General features: G+C 38.2%; 1 protein-coding gene across 4 annotated transcripts in view; it reads right to left on the bottom strand.

Moving 5' to 3' along the window:
- Window positions 1–11,265: 11,265 nt before the first annotated feature.
- Window positions 11,266–15,648, bottom strand: part of GPBP1 (GC-rich promoter binding protein 1) — a 70,997-nt gene continuing 66,614 nt past the window's right edge. For all 4 annotated transcript variants that reach the window (XM_069556496.1, XM_069556494.1, XM_069556497.1 and 1 more), the window contains 2 exons: window positions 13,914–14,016; window positions 11,266–12,235 (listed from right to left, as the gene is read on the bottom strand). In XM_069556496.1, coding sequence (XP_069412597.1) covers window positions 12,077–12,235; window positions 13,914–14,016 — 262 coding nt within the window. In that variant the 3' untranslated portion in view covers window positions 11,266–12,076. The remainder of the gene's footprint in view (window positions 12,236–13,913; window positions 14,017–15,648) is intronic.

Genomic DNA, 15,648 nt, shown 5'->3' on the forward strand with positions numbered 1-15,648 from the left:
GAGTATTTAAACCTGGAGCCAGTTAGAGACTGTTTAGTCCTGTCCCTTGTGAGTTAGGGCTGGGTTCAGTCATTGCCGCAGGAACTTTCTCCTTACTCTTTCCTATGGATTTAGATCCCATGCAGTATCTGTGCGGTGGCCTAACTGCACTGTTTCGCAGCTTTACTAGCTGAGGACACTGTTTCCTATCATGAGTTTCCAGGTTCAGATTCAATACACTAGTTTTACCTTTTTCCCTGTTAAGAGACCTGAGATCCTTCCTTCACTCCAACTTGAGGAATAATTTTGTACTGTCCTCTGTGCCAAACTGCTGGTCTGAACATGCACTACTGAGAGATTATCCAAGGTATTATCTAGGCAGTCATCTAAGCAGCCATCATACTTCAAATGAAGGGACCAAAAATCTAATGGGAACCTGATGTGTTGGAATAGTAACTTCCAGTACCAAACAGAGTTGCTTCTCTCATGTTTAACAGATAAACTGTTCTTCACCATAAACGGTGCCGCTTCAGAGAAAAATTCTAATTTCTACCAAAGGCTTTGCCTAAAGGCTTCTCCTTTAAAATAAATGGTTCATATTACTGTTAACAAAATAAAAAATGAAAAAAAAATTCCTTTTTATGTTTATAAACACATGAAGTCCAGAATGCTGGCAGAGTAACAGAAGTCAGGAAAGAAATTACTGCGCTTTTAGGGGAGAAAAAAAGTTTATATTTCTAAAACTCTCCATGTGTTACTAAAGTTTCTCCATTTTCTCAGTAGTCCCTACTTACATGGTGTTGATAAATCTCCATTTCTTTTGATGTGACTCAGGATGCAATGTATTTTATCCTGCATAGATATATTACCACAATCATCTTTACAAAAACAGGAAAAATATTTTAAAGGTTTTTTTAACAAGACAAAAAAGCATCCAGGTAATGGTGCAAAGATCAAATACCACAATCCAAATTTTACTCATTTCCAAAGGTCTGGTCCTTAAGACTGAGGATTTGTTGTGCAGCCACTAAGTTACATCCGACTCTGTGACCTCAGGGACTGCAGCACGCCAGATGGATTCCTTGTCCTTCACTATCTCCTGGAGTTTGCTCAAACTTGTATCCATTGAGTCAGTGATGCCATCCAACCATCCCATCCTGTTACCCCCTTCTCCTCCTGCCCTCAATCTAGCAAACTACTGCCCTTAGATAGCTAGTTTTACTAGAACACAGGACACAACCATTCATTCAGGTATTTTCTGACTGCTTTCATGCTATAATGGCAAATTTAAGTAGTTGCAACAGACCATATGGGGCTTCCCTGGTGGCTCTGATGGTAAAGAATCCACTTACAATGTAGGAGACACAGAATCAATCTCTGGGTCAAGAAGATCCCCTGGAGAAGCGAATGGCTACCCACTCCGATATTCTTCCCTGGAGAATTTCAGGGACAGAGGAGGCTGGCAGGCTACAGTCCATGGGATCAGAGTCGGACCTGACTGAGCGACTTAACACTTTTTCAACAGACTATATGGCCTAAAATATTTACCATCTGCTGTTTTATAGAAAGTCTTAAAAAAAAAAATCCCCAAGAAGGAAAGTATAGACATCTTAATGGGTGGCATGAAGCCTTTACATCTCTATTTGGGCATAAAGATGGGTCCTATCTATATGCCTTACTTCTCAGTACACAGGTTTTATCTATTCTGCCAAATGACTCTCTGCTCTACAACTCACTTCACGAAAAATATCAGTGCCATTGTCACGACATTTAAGCTCAATTTTGAGGAGAAAGTACTAATTCCAAATAAAATACTTTTTCACCTCACCAAATCAGCTTCTTATAAAGCAACTACTACTATTTCAGCACCCAGACTAACTGAAGGAGGCGTTTAAAGTGTGTTTAGTCTGTCAGTTGTGTTGGATTGTTTGCAACCCTGTGGACTATAGCCCACCAGACTCCTCTGTCCATGGGATTCTCCAGGAAAGAATACTGGAGTGGGCTGCTATTTCCTTCTTCAGGGGATCGTCCCAACCCAGGAATCAAACCTGGATCTTCTGCATTGCAGGTGGACTGACTCTTCTTCACCATTTGAACCACCAGGGAAAACGCCAGTTAACTGCTAGTCTGCAAATTTCTCCTCTTTAAAGAAAACCACGTTCAGTTCAGTTCACTCACTCAGTCGTGTCCGACTCTTTGAGACCCCATGAATCGCAGCACACCAGGCCTCCCTGTCCATCACCAACTCCTGGAGTTTAACCAAACTCATGTCCATCGAGTCGGTGATGCCATCCAGCCATCTCATCCTCTGTTGTCCCCTTCTCCTCCTGCCCCCAATCCCTCCTAGCATCAGTCTTTTCCAGTGAGTCAACTCTTCAAATGAGGTGGCCAAAGTACTGGAGTTTCAGCTTCAGCCATCAGTCCTTCCAATGAACACCCAGGACTGATCTGCTTTAGGATGGACTGGTTGGATCTCCTTGCAGTCCAAGGGACTCTCAAGAGTCTTCTCCAACACCACAGTTCAAAAGCATCAATTCTTTGGTGCTCAGCTTTCTTCACAGTCCAACTCTCACATCCATACATAACCACTGGAAAAACCATAGCCTTACCTAGATAAACCTTTCTTGGCAAAGTAATGGTTCTGCTTTTTAATATGCTGTCTAGGTTGGTCATAACTTTCCTTCCAAGGAGTAAGCATCTTTTAATTTCATTGCTGCAATCACCATCTGCAGTGATTTTGGAGACCCAAAAAATAGTCTTGCCATTGTTTCCACTGTTTCCCCATCTATTTCCCATCAAATGATGGGACCAGATGCCATGATCTTCATTTTCTGAATGTTGAGCTTTAAGCCAACTTGTTCACTCTCCTCTTTCAAGAGGCTTTTTAGTTCCTCTTCACTTTCTGCCATAAGGGTGGTGTCATCTGCGTATCTGAGGTTATTGATATTTCTCCCAGCAATCTTGATTCCACCTTGTACTTCATCCAGCCCAGCGTTTCCCATGATGTACTCTGCATAGAAGTTAAATAAGCAGGGTGACAATATACAGCCTTGACATACTCCTTTTCCTATTCAGAACCAGTTCCAACTGTTGCTTCCTGACCTGCATATAGGTTTCTCAAGAGGCAGGTCAGGTGGTCTGATATTCCCATTTCTATCAGAATTTCCCACAGTTTATTGTGATCCACACAATCAAAGGTTTTGGCATGGTCAATAAAGCAGAAATAGATGTTTTTCTGGAACTCTCTTGCTTTTTCCATGATCCAGCGGATGTTGGCAATTTGATCTCTGGTTCCTCTGCCTTTTCTAAAACCAGCTTGAACATCTGAAGTTCACGGTTCACGTATTGCTGAAGCCTGACTTGGAGAATTTTGAGCATTACAAAACCATGTTAAAGCTGCATTAAAGTTGTAACAACAAAAGTAAATTCCCTACTGAAAAAAATACTCTAACTCCTAAAATGTCATTACAAGGGAAACTTACTACACTGTTGGTGGGAATGCCAATCAGTACAGCCACTAGGGAGAAAGTATGGAGGTCCCTTAAGAAACTAAAAACAAGAGCTACCATATGATCCAGCAATTCCACTCGTGGGCATATATTTGGAGAATACCATAACTCAGAAAGATACATGTACCCCAATGTTCACTGCAGCACTATTTACAATAGCCAGGAAGCAAACTAAATGTCCACTGGCAAAAGAATGGATTTTAAAACCTATAAAATCCATTTATAGGTTCTCTACTCAAGGCTCTGTAATGACTTATATGGGAATATAAAAAAAAGTGGATATGTGTGTAACTGATTCACTTTTCTATTCAGCAGAAACACACTGTAAACGTATATGGTAAGTACATATACATAGGTCTTCCCTGTAGCTCAGACAATAAAGAATCTGCCTGTAGGAGAACCAGATTCAGGAAGATACTCTGAGACTGGAACCAGAGTGCGTGTGCATGTCTGTGTGTGTGTGTGTGTGTGTGTCCACTCCACTTTGTGTGTGTTGCTGCTTAGTTGCTATGTCATGTCCAACTCTTTGCAACCCCATGGACTGCAGCACACCAGGCTTCCCTATCCTTCATGAACTCCCATAGTTTGCTCTGATTCATGTTCATTGTGTCAATGAGGCCATCTAATTATCTCATCCTGTTGGTCCCTTCTCTTCCTGCCCTCAATCTAGATAGGTATCTATATATTTAGATATAGATTTAGATCTAAATATATAGATTTTTATCTAGATACATACATATACACACAATGGAGTATTAGTCATAAAAAAGAGAAATAATGGCATCTGCAGTGACATGATGGACCTAGAGACTGTCATACTGAGTGCAGTCAAAGAAAAGAAATATATCGCTTATATGTGGAATCTAAGAAAATGGTACAAATGAACCTATTTACAAAACAGAAAGTCACAGATGTAGAAAACAAATTTATGGTTACCAAGGGGGGAGGCAGGAGAGTTGGAAAGGTAAAATTGGAAGGTTGAGATTGATATATACACAATACTATAATAAAATAGATAATTAGAACCTACTGTGTAGCACAGGGTTCTCTACTCAAGGCTCTGTAATGACTTATATGGGAATAGAATCTAAAAAAAAGTGGATATGTGTCTAACTGACTCACTTTCCTATTCAGCAGAAACACTGTAAATCAACTACACTCCAGTAAAAACTTTTTAAATATTACAAAATCATAAACTTCTTAAAAGTTGATACCTATAATCTAATTTTCCTGTGACCGAGACCTAGTAAGCTTGTCCCATGATCTAGTGTCCATTTAAGGATAAACAGCTTTTAAGAAGTCATATTCCTCTCATCAAAATTCTCCAGATTATCTCTGATCACCTTTAGTGAAAGCCACTCAGTCGTGTCCGACTCTTGCAACCCCATGGACTGTAGCCTGCAAGGTTCCTCTGTCCATGGGATTCTCCAGGCAAGAACACTGGAGTGGGTTGCCATTTCCTTCTCCAGGGCATCCTAGAAAAAGGATAAAACCTTCAGAAAAATAAACTCCAGCTTAGAATTATTTCTACAAAAAATGTCACTATTAAATGCAATTCTATTTTTAAAAACTTGAAAGCACTGAAGCCCTTTGTAATTAGTTGACAAGAATATGATTTACCACTAAAGTTTAATGACTGCATTTCAGAAAACTAGTAAACTTCTCCTTAGAGTGAGAAAAAACATCAAGTTTAGTTCATAACTGAGCATAAAATGAAGTGGAAAAGAAACAAGTCAGTTTAGTAAGAACTCAACCAGTTGTTTTACACTACATATAACCACTTAGAATAGTTTGTTTAATCTAACATGTAACTTTAAAAAATATGTACTACATGCTTCAAAATCACTGCAGATGGTGACTGCAACCATGAAATTAAAAGATGCTTGCTCCTTGGAAGAAAAGCTATGACCAATCTAGACAGCATATTAAAAAGCAGACACATTACGTTGCCAACAAAAGTCCATCTAGTCAAAGCTATGGTTTTTCCAGTAGTCATGTATGGATGTGAGAGTTGGACTATAAAGAAAGCTGAGTCCTGAAGAATTGATGCTTTTGAACTGTAGTGTTGGAGAAGACTCTTGAGAGTACCTTGGGCTGCAAGGGGATCCAACCAATCCTAAAGGAAATCAGTTCTGAATATTCATTGAAAAGACTCATGCTGAACTTGAAACTCCCAATACTTTGGCTACCTGATGTGAAGAACTTACTCATGTAAAAAGACCGATGCTGGGAAAGATTGAAGGTAGGAGAAGGGGACGACAGAGGGTCAGATGGTTGGATGGCATCACCGACTCGATGGACAAGAGTTTGACCAGGTTCTGGGGGTTTGGTGATGGACAAGGAAGCCCTGCATGCTGCAGCCCATGGGGTTGCAGAGTTGGACACCAACTGAGCAACTGAACTACATGCTACTGGGAGTTCCTGTTCAATTACATGGTATTAACAGTAGTGATTAACAGCTAAAATTCAAGAACACCTACTGTGTGCCCAGGATTTACACTAGGTGTGATTCTCTTCATCCTTACAGTAATTCTACAGAAGAGATATTAACATCTCAAGAAATTAACTATCTGGATTAAGATCAAAGCTCACATAAAGGGTAAAGCCAGGTTTCAAATCCAAGTGTGACTACTCTACCATACTGCATGTCAATACATTAGAATCTTTTTTTAAGTTCTCTAGTAACACTAATGTGTAGACAAATTTGAGAACTACTACTACAGCGAGTCTTATGTATACCCAAGGATAGGGACACTGCTGCCATTCAACATGCTACAGTCATGTCCTTCTAAGATGATTTAACATTATAAATTTCAATCAGTTTCAGATTAGGTTTCTACAAAACAAAGATTATAAATGGATAGGTACAGTGAAATCTACAGGATAAATTAAATGTCAGCAAGTGATGAACTGCACAAATAGTGATTAACTGCACATTGTATCTCATAAGGAGAGAATTTCAATTAGAAAACTTTTTAAAGTAGGTAAGTGGATTACACATATTCTCAAGCCCTTAAGTAATAACACTTTGGGTCCATGTGTCAGCAAACAAAATTATCTACTAAAGTAATCAAAGTTCTCTCGGGAGACCCATCATTTTTCTAAATTCTAGCATTCAGCCCTAAGGCAAATTTACATTAAGTAGCAAAATAGAATAATGGAAACTTCTCTACAGCCCTCGGAGATTTTTATGGATTTTGCTAATTCTTGAAATGTCCTGCTCACTCACTCCTGAAGAGCCAAGTAATGATCGCAACCTTCAGAAATGTACTGTTTTCAAAAGAAAATGTCATAATATCCACCTCTCACAATTAGTGATATTCTTATTTAAAAGCCTAGCAATATATTCCTAGGCCTTCCCAGGTGGCGCGAGTGGTAAAGAACCCGCCTGCCAATACAGGAGACATAAGAGACGTGGATTCAATCCGGTCATGAAGATCCCCTGGAGGAGGGCATGGCAACCAGTATTCTTGTCTGGAGAATCCCATGGGCAGGTGGTGCAAGTGGTCATAACCTGCCTGCCAATGCAGAAGACAGAGAGAGACACAGGTTCAATCCAATCAGGAAGACGCCCTGGAGGAGGGCATGGCAACACACTCCAGTATTCTTGCCTGGAGAATCCCACGTACAAAGGAGCCTGGCAGGCTATAGTCCACAGGGCTGCAAAGAGTTGGACATGACTGAGGCAACTTAGCAGCAGAAGCAATATATTCCTAAATGTATATGGCAAAATAAAAACCTCACTTTAAAGAAAAATTTCACAAGTACCTTTTCTAATCCAGGTAGCTGAATTCTAATAAAGCACATTTTAAAAAACATCTTTTACAAAGTTTTAGAGTAAGGGATAATGAACCATTCAGGCAGAATACGAAGTCAGGTCAAGGTTAGTTGTTTTTTTGGGGGGAGTCAGTAATATACACTTCCACTGTATAATCATAAGGGATAAATCAAATTCCTTATGATTACACAGTGGAAGTGAGAAATAGATTTAAGGGACTAGGCCTGATAGAGTGCCTGAAGAACTATGGACAGAGGTTTGTGACACTGTACAGGAGACAGGATCAAGACCATCCCCAAGAAAAAGAAATGCAAAAAACCAAAATGGCTGTCTGAGGAGGCCTTACAAAAGCTGTGAAAAGAAGGGAAGCGAAAAGCAAAGGAGAAAAGGAAAGATAGACCCATTTGAATGCAGTTCCAAAGAACAGCAAGGAGAGCTAAGAAAGCCTTCCTCAGTGATCAATGCAAAGAAATAGAGAAAACAACAGACTAGCAAAGACTAGAGATCTCTTCAAGAAAATTACAGATACCAAGGGAATACTTCATGCAAAGATGGGCTCAGTAAATGACAGAAATGGTATGGACCTAATAGAAGCAAATATATTAAGAAGCAGTGGCAATACACAGAACTATCCAAAAAAGACCTTCACGACCCAGATAATCACAATGGTGTGCTCACTCACTTAGAGCCAGAAATCCTGGAATGTGAAGTCAAGTAGGGCTTAGGAAGTATCACTTCAAACAAAGCTAGTGGAGGTGATGGAATTCCAGTTGAGCTATTTCAAATCCTAAATGATGCTGTGAAACTGCTGCACTCAATGTCAGCAAATTTGGAAAACTCAGCAGTGGCCACAGGACTGAAGAGGTCAGTTTTCATTCCAGTCCCAAAGAAAGGCAATGCCAAAGAATGCGCAAACTACCACACAATTGTACTCATCTCACACGCTAGTGAAGTAATGCTCAAAATTCTCCAAGCCAGGCTTCAGCAATACATGAACCATGAATTTCCAGATGTTCAAGCTGGTTTTAGAAAAGGCAGAGGAACCGGGATTCAAATTGTCAACATTCGCTGGATCATGGAAAAAGCAAGAGAGTTCCAGAAAAACATCTATTTCTGCTTTATTGACTATGCCAAAGCCTTTGACTCTGTGGATCACAATAAACTGTGGAAAATGCTGAGACATGGGAATACCAGACCACCTGACCTGCCTCTTGAGAAACCTATATGCAGGTCAGGAAGCAACAGTGAGAAATGGACATGGAACAACAGACTGGTTCCAAAAGGAGTACGTCAAGGCTGTATATTGTCACCCTGCTTATTTAACTTCTATGCAGAGCACATCATGAGAAACACTGGGCTGGAAGAAACACAAGCTGGAATCGAGATTGCCGGGAGAAATATCAATAACCTCAGATACGCAGATGACACCACCCTTATGGCAGAAGTGAAGAGGAACTAAAGAGCTTCTTGATGAAAGTGAAAGAGGAGAGTGAAAAAGTTGGCTTAAAGCTCAACATTCAGAAAATGAAGATCATGGCATCCGGTCCCATCACTTCATGGCAAATAGATGGGGAAATAGTGGAAACAGTGGCTGACTTTATTTTTGGGGGCTCCAAAATCACTGCAGATGGTGACTACAGCCATGAAATTAAAAGATGCTTATTTCTTGGAAGGAAAAGTTATGACCAACCTAGACAGCATATTAAAAAGCAGAACCATTACTTTGTCAACAAAGGTCCGTCTAGTCAAGGCTATGGTTTTTCCAGTAGTCATGTATGGATGTGGACTGTGAAGAAAGCTAAGCACCAAAGAATTGATGCTTCTGAACTGTGGTTTTGGAGAAGACTCTTGGGAGTCCCTTGGACTGCAAGGAGAGTCAACCAGTCCATCCTAAAGGAAATCAGGCCTGGGTGTTCATTAGGAGTGATGTTGAAGCTGAAACTCTAGTATTTGGCCTCCTGATGCAAAGAGCTGACTCATTTGGAAAGACCCTGATGTTGGGAAAGATTGAAGGCAGGAGGAGAAGGGGACGACAGAGGATTAGACGGTATCACTGACTCAATGGACATGGGTTTGGTTAAACTCCATGAGTTGGTGATGGACAGGGAGGCCTGGAGTGTTGCGGTTCATGGGGTTGCAGAGTTGGACACGACTGAGCAACTGAAGTTATTTAGGACATTTGTATTTAAACTTATCCCTAAGTAAGTTTAAAATGCTTATGTAATCTAACAACAGTACAAACACAAGCGAGGAAATTTAAAATGTTTATAGATACCAAGCCCTTCAACACACTGAATTTTAATAAGGTATACCTGATGCTTTCAAATCTGATTTTTTTAGATTAACATTTCTATATTTATTTCAACTTTAATAAAAATATATTTATGGAAATAAGTTACCCTAATCCTGAATATAATACAAGATATAATTTTGGAAATGCTATTTAAAACCCATTATCATAAGAATTTTGCTCATTAAAAAAAGGCTGGGAAGAGGGGGTAGTAGTAGTAGTAGTTAAAAGGGGAAGATTACAAAGAAGGAAACATTAAACTTCTCAGTGTGACATATATTTTCACTACCCTGACTCCAGCAATGGTTTCCACAAGGCAAAGATAAAATATATGCTTCAAATATGTAGTTTATGCCAATTTATACCACAATAAAGTGGTTGCAAAAAAGAACTTGCTGCAGAGAAACAGTCTGAAGCAATTAAAAGCAGTAACTTTTCCCCCCAGGCCTCCATGTCCTGGGTTTGACAATTTCACACTAGATGTACAATTTAACTAGTTTCCATAATACTTATGGGCTCTCTTTCAAACAATACAGTCCAAACTCTTACCAGCTGCCCATATTTCAAGAGCAAGTTAAAATCATACTACGCTTTAAACATTCTATCAAAATAAAACACATCCATATGGCTCCATCTACTCAGTAGCCGAACTGGTTAATGCTATCATTAAATACATAGAATAACCATACCATTGTATCTTACCACAATGGCAACATTCAATATCACAATATGTGAACGCACAATAAACAGTAACTGCTGAAAAATGAGACTTAAGGCAAAATTATCTGAAAGCAGAAAACAACAAAAAATTGAAAATTATAAGAATCTTTTCTAAAAGCTATTTAGAAAACACAATAAATTAATTTCAAACGTAAACCACATTTTTCAGATCCCTTTGAGCTTGTGCTAGCAAATACAATTTGCATCTGATAACTTTATTAAGCCATAAACCAAACAGTGCAATCTAAGAGTTCCAAAAACATTCAATATGATACTGACAGAGCTTTGTTTCAGTTTCCCTGCGGCTAATGCTACCTTTCACTGTAAGTGATTAGACTGGTTTTTGGCATATTATATAATAAAAGCCTATTATAAAAGATAAATTTTAAGATATATTTAATACTAATATCCACTTTAATTCATCCTCAGAAGTTTTGTGGGGGTGAAATTTGTGTTTTGTTTAAATTTCCCCATCACCAGCAGTCTCAATGTGAACCGAAAAATCTGGCTTCTGGTGAAAGCTGGGGATCCTGTATAGGATTTCTAAAATGGAAAACAGCAAAAACATTCCAGCTTTCTGAGAAAACATCTTGAGGATGTTAACTTAAACATTTTTGCTTTAAGATTATGCTCTTTATAATCAGAATATATTTAAACATGAAGTGGGATGGAAGAAGCTAAAAGAAATGTGGGTAAACAAAATCAGAACAATCAAAAATACTAAAAAAAGAAAGCAAAATTACTCTTACAGTGAGCAGTAAAGAGAAAATTCTATAATTAATGTGCAAATGAAAAATAAAGTGGTTTTTTACCATTCATTCAATAAACTTGTTAAGCAGTTGATAATAAAAGGGCTATTTTAAGTAGTTTTTTCTCTAAACTCAAAAGTAATCACCATAAAGGAATAAAGTATAACTTTGTTTTAAAAAGTGAATAAACCACAATGTGTTTAGAGACCAATATCTTGAACACTACAGAGAACGACAATATTCTGAAAATCCAGTTTATTTTCCACGTGGACAGATCCAGTCAGTGTGATCAGTTTTTCTGCATGTGTAATAATTTATCAAAATAAGTTTTCCCACAAGACTCTTTTCCATCAACTCTGAAAATCCTGGTCTTACAATATACCCAAATAAAGCTCTTGAAAATCACCTCCTTAAATTTGGAAGAAAGTGTGGCAAGTCTTTCCTGTTATATTTACTGAACTACAAATGGCTAAAGAGCAATTTATGTTTTAAAACGTGACTAGCACAACAGTTGAGTTCAGGAAATTAACGTTTTAGTGCACTTTGCTCCAGTTTTAGCCAACATGCTACATTGTCCTTTTTTGGAGGGGGAAGGCTGGGGACAGTGCCACACTAAGTGGACTTGAGGATTTCCATTGTACGAAAAGGTATGACTCTGCAAGCAGAACAGTGTAAGCTGCCTTTTTTCTTAAGACCTGGACATTTTAAGACAGAAGCTTTGCAAAACATTACACAATTTTTTTATTATTAAATGAGAAACTCTCATTTGTTACATCGTCACATTGCTAGTCAGAGAAATGCTGCAGTGATGAAGAAAGTCAATGTTGGATCAACCAAAGTCCTCATTTCTACAACATTCATTTACAAGGAAATAATGTTCAACACAGCCCAACACAACATTCTTGGTTTTCTTCATATTGAAGTCCCCCAAAAAATCATCTTCTAATGGGGTATTTTACTACATAAATTATAGTTCTTCATTTTTACAATTCACCCCAAACTGTATGAGAGATGTATCACACTAAAATTTCTAAAGCTGTTAGGAAATCCTTCACACATCGTCATCATCTGATGTGTCACTGCTACTTGTCTCTGTGTCGTCATTCTCAATAGTGGGTTTGAAAGTGCTGTTTTTCCAGGGTCCAAACTTGAAGTCACAGATCAGGCCATTTTTCAAAATACCATTTTTCCTCAGACCATTCTTCTGTAACTAAAATATCAACAGAAGTAAACTGAATAAATAAATTATCCTCCAAGAGTTACTACAAACTAAGAATGCTCTAGAAACTAAATGTAACCAAGAACACATTAAAGGTAAAAAAACTCCACAGATTACAGTATCATTTCCGAAAAACTAGCTATATAGGTAACTATAGATCAAACCAATATAACAAAATATTTCCTAGGAATAAATCACTACTCTTGGGAGAGCTGCATTTACAGCATACCAAACCATTTACATATATACACATATATATTCTAATGTTTTGGGGTGTGTGTGTATATATATAGACAGACAGACAGAGAAAGAGATACTACTTATCAATCTATACCCATGCAGATAGATAGGTATCTATACACCCATATTCACACAGCATTATCTACAACAGCCAAAGGTGGAAGCACCCCAAGTGTCCATCAATGGACGAATGGATAAACAAAATGTGGCATATACACATACAATGGGTTATTGTGTCTCTGAAAAAAGATACTCTGACTGACCCATGCTACAACATAGGTGAACCTCGAAGACATTCTGCTAAGTGAAATAAGCCAGTCACAAAAGGACAAACACTGCATGATTTCACTTACATAAGGGGCTAAGGCAGTGAAATTCAGAGACAGAAACCAGAGTGCTGGTTTCCAAGGGTTGGGAGGAACAAGGAATAGAGTTATGGTTTAATAGGTACAGAGGTTCAATTTTACAAAACGAAAAGACCTCTGGAGGTGAGTGGTGGTAATGTCTGCATAACAACGTGAATGTACCTAAATGCCACAGAACTGTATGCTTAAAAATGATCTAAACGGTAAACTTTATGCTATTTGCATTTTGGCACAAATTTTTTTTTTAGGATGACAAATCTATTAAGTAAATATAACTAATTTCCTCAAAAATTTCATTCAAACCATGTGAAAAGTGTTTTGAAGATTATTAACATTGATAATACTTCTATATAATAGAAAATTACTTCTATATGACCAGAACTATTTCCAAAAAGTATAATGGATTTTTTAAAAAAAATTGAAAAACTCCCTGAGATTTCCCTCAACTCCACCATGCATCTTCTAAGAAATACTCCCTGGTGGCTCAGTGGTATAGAATTCACCTGCCAACATAGTAGATCAGGTTTGATCCCTGGGTTGGGAAAATGACCTGGAGAAGGAAATAGCAACCCACTCCTATATTACTGCCTGGGAAATCACATGGACAGAGGAGCCAGAACAGCTATAGTTCACTGGGTCAAGAGTCGGACAGGACTTAGTGACTAAACAACTCTTTCAAAAGAGCAACTATGAAGACATTAAAAATATATATTTAAGATGTTACAGGATATCAAAATTCCTGTGCCAAGAAAAGGATATAAGATGAAATTACATTTAAGAAAGCTACTGTTTTTCTACTTATCACCAAGTCATTTTTTAAATGCCTAGAAAATGATAAATCAGACACATTCTTTACACTAATTTCTAAGCACTGCAGATCCATGGATTTAAAGAAATTGGCCTTGAAGACCTATTTAAAACAAAGGCAAATCTGACCTATAAGGTGATGCTCAACAAATCCCTAAATAAAACTTCTATCTCACCCCTTAAAAATGCTTAGTTATATGTTGTTCTGATTAAGGAAGGGCTATTTTTAAAGTGAGCTTACATCACTCAGTTCTTACCTGTTCACTAATAACTTGGAATTCTCTCATTTCATCCTCAGTTAAGGGTGCACATGTTTCATCATTTTCACTGTCTTCTTGCCAACCCATCTCCTTTAACAATCTGGAAAGGGATGGAAATGAATACATTTAATTTAGAATTTCACCCAAATTAAGTCCTTTTATATTATGTGCAAGAAAACATGATCCATTATACAAAGTCTGCACAAAAGATGTTAGGGTTTATGCTTTAAATATCTTTCTGAAAATGAATAGGTAAGATTATGCCCAATAAACTGTTTTAAATAATAAGATCAGAATGAAATGCCTAATTACTTTATCTTTGATGTAAGAGGTTCTTTAGGCTAAAAACTGAAGAAAATTTGCTAAATTCTTATACTAAAAGTAGAAGCAATACACCTCCCCATCTTCTTTAGGGCCACTATAGTTCATCATGTTCTTAGCTATTCACTAGGTTTTCTACTTGTTTTTCTTTTTTTTTTTTTTAAATAATTACATCCCTTAAGCACTTGTTACTCCTTTTTATACCTAACTCATTTTTCAAACTGAACCTGTCACAAATTGACTACTCTGTAGATCTTTAATACTGTAAAACAATCTCATAAAAAACAAGTGCTCAGAGACTTGAAATATACCCATAATTTCACCTAAAGCCTTTGACTGTGTGGAGCATCACAAACTGTAGAAAACTCTTTAAGAGATGGGAATACCAGACCATCTTACCTGTTTCTTGAGAAACCTGTATGCAGGTCAAGAAGCAACAGTTAGAACCTTTTTATGGAACAACTGACTGGTTCAGGATTAAGAAAGGAGTACAACAAGGTGTTTATCGTCATCCTGCTTATTTAACTTATACACAGAGAACATCATGCAAAATGGCAGGCTGGACGAGTTACAAGCTAGAATCAAGACTGCCAGGAGAAACAGAAACCACCTCAGATATGCGAATGATACCAGCCTAATGGCAGAAAGCGAAGAACTAAAGAACCTCTTGATGAGGGTAAAGGAGAGTGAAAAAGCCAGCTTAAAACTCAGTATTACAAGAATTAAGATCATGGCATCTGGTCCCATCACTTTATGGTAAACGGAAGGGTAAAAGGTGGAAGCAATACCAGATTTCCTCTTCTTGGGCTGTAAGATCACTGTGGATGGTGACTGCAGCCATGAAATTAAAAGATGACTGCTTCTTGGCAGGAAAGCTATGACAAACTAGATAGTACAGTAAAAAGCAAAGACATGACTTTGCTGATAAGGTCCATATAGTCAAGATTATGGTCTTTCCGGTAGTCATGCATGGATGTGAGAGCTGGACCATAAAGGCAGAGCGGCGAAGAACTGATGCCTTCTAATTGTGGTGCTAGATAATTAATGTTCTTGAGAATCCCTTTGACAGCAAGGAGATCAAGCCAGTCAATTTTAAAGGAAATCAACCCTGAATACTCATTGGAAGAACTACTGCTAAGCTCCAATACTTTGGCTACCTGATGGGAACAGCCAACTCGTTAGAAAAGACCCTGCCTGATGCTGGGAAAGAGTGAAAGCAGGAGAAGGGGGCACCAGACGATGACATGGTTGGATGGCATCACTGACTCAATGCACGTGAGTTTGAGCAAACTCCAGGAGACAGTGAAGGACAGGGAAGCCTAGAGTGCTGCAGTCCATGGGGTTGCGAACTCGGACATAACCTGGCAACTGAACAACAAAACACTATACCCACATTTTACAGATGAAGAAC

This window comes from Ovis canadensis, chromosome 16 (assembly GCF_042477335.2).
Source record: "Ovis canadensis isolate MfBH-ARS-UI-01 breed Bighorn chromosome 16, ARS-UI_OviCan_v2, whole genome shotgun sequence".
In the NCBI taxonomy this organism is placed as follows: domain Eukaryota; kingdom Metazoa; phylum Chordata; class Mammalia; order Artiodactyla; family Bovidae; genus Ovis; species Ovis canadensis.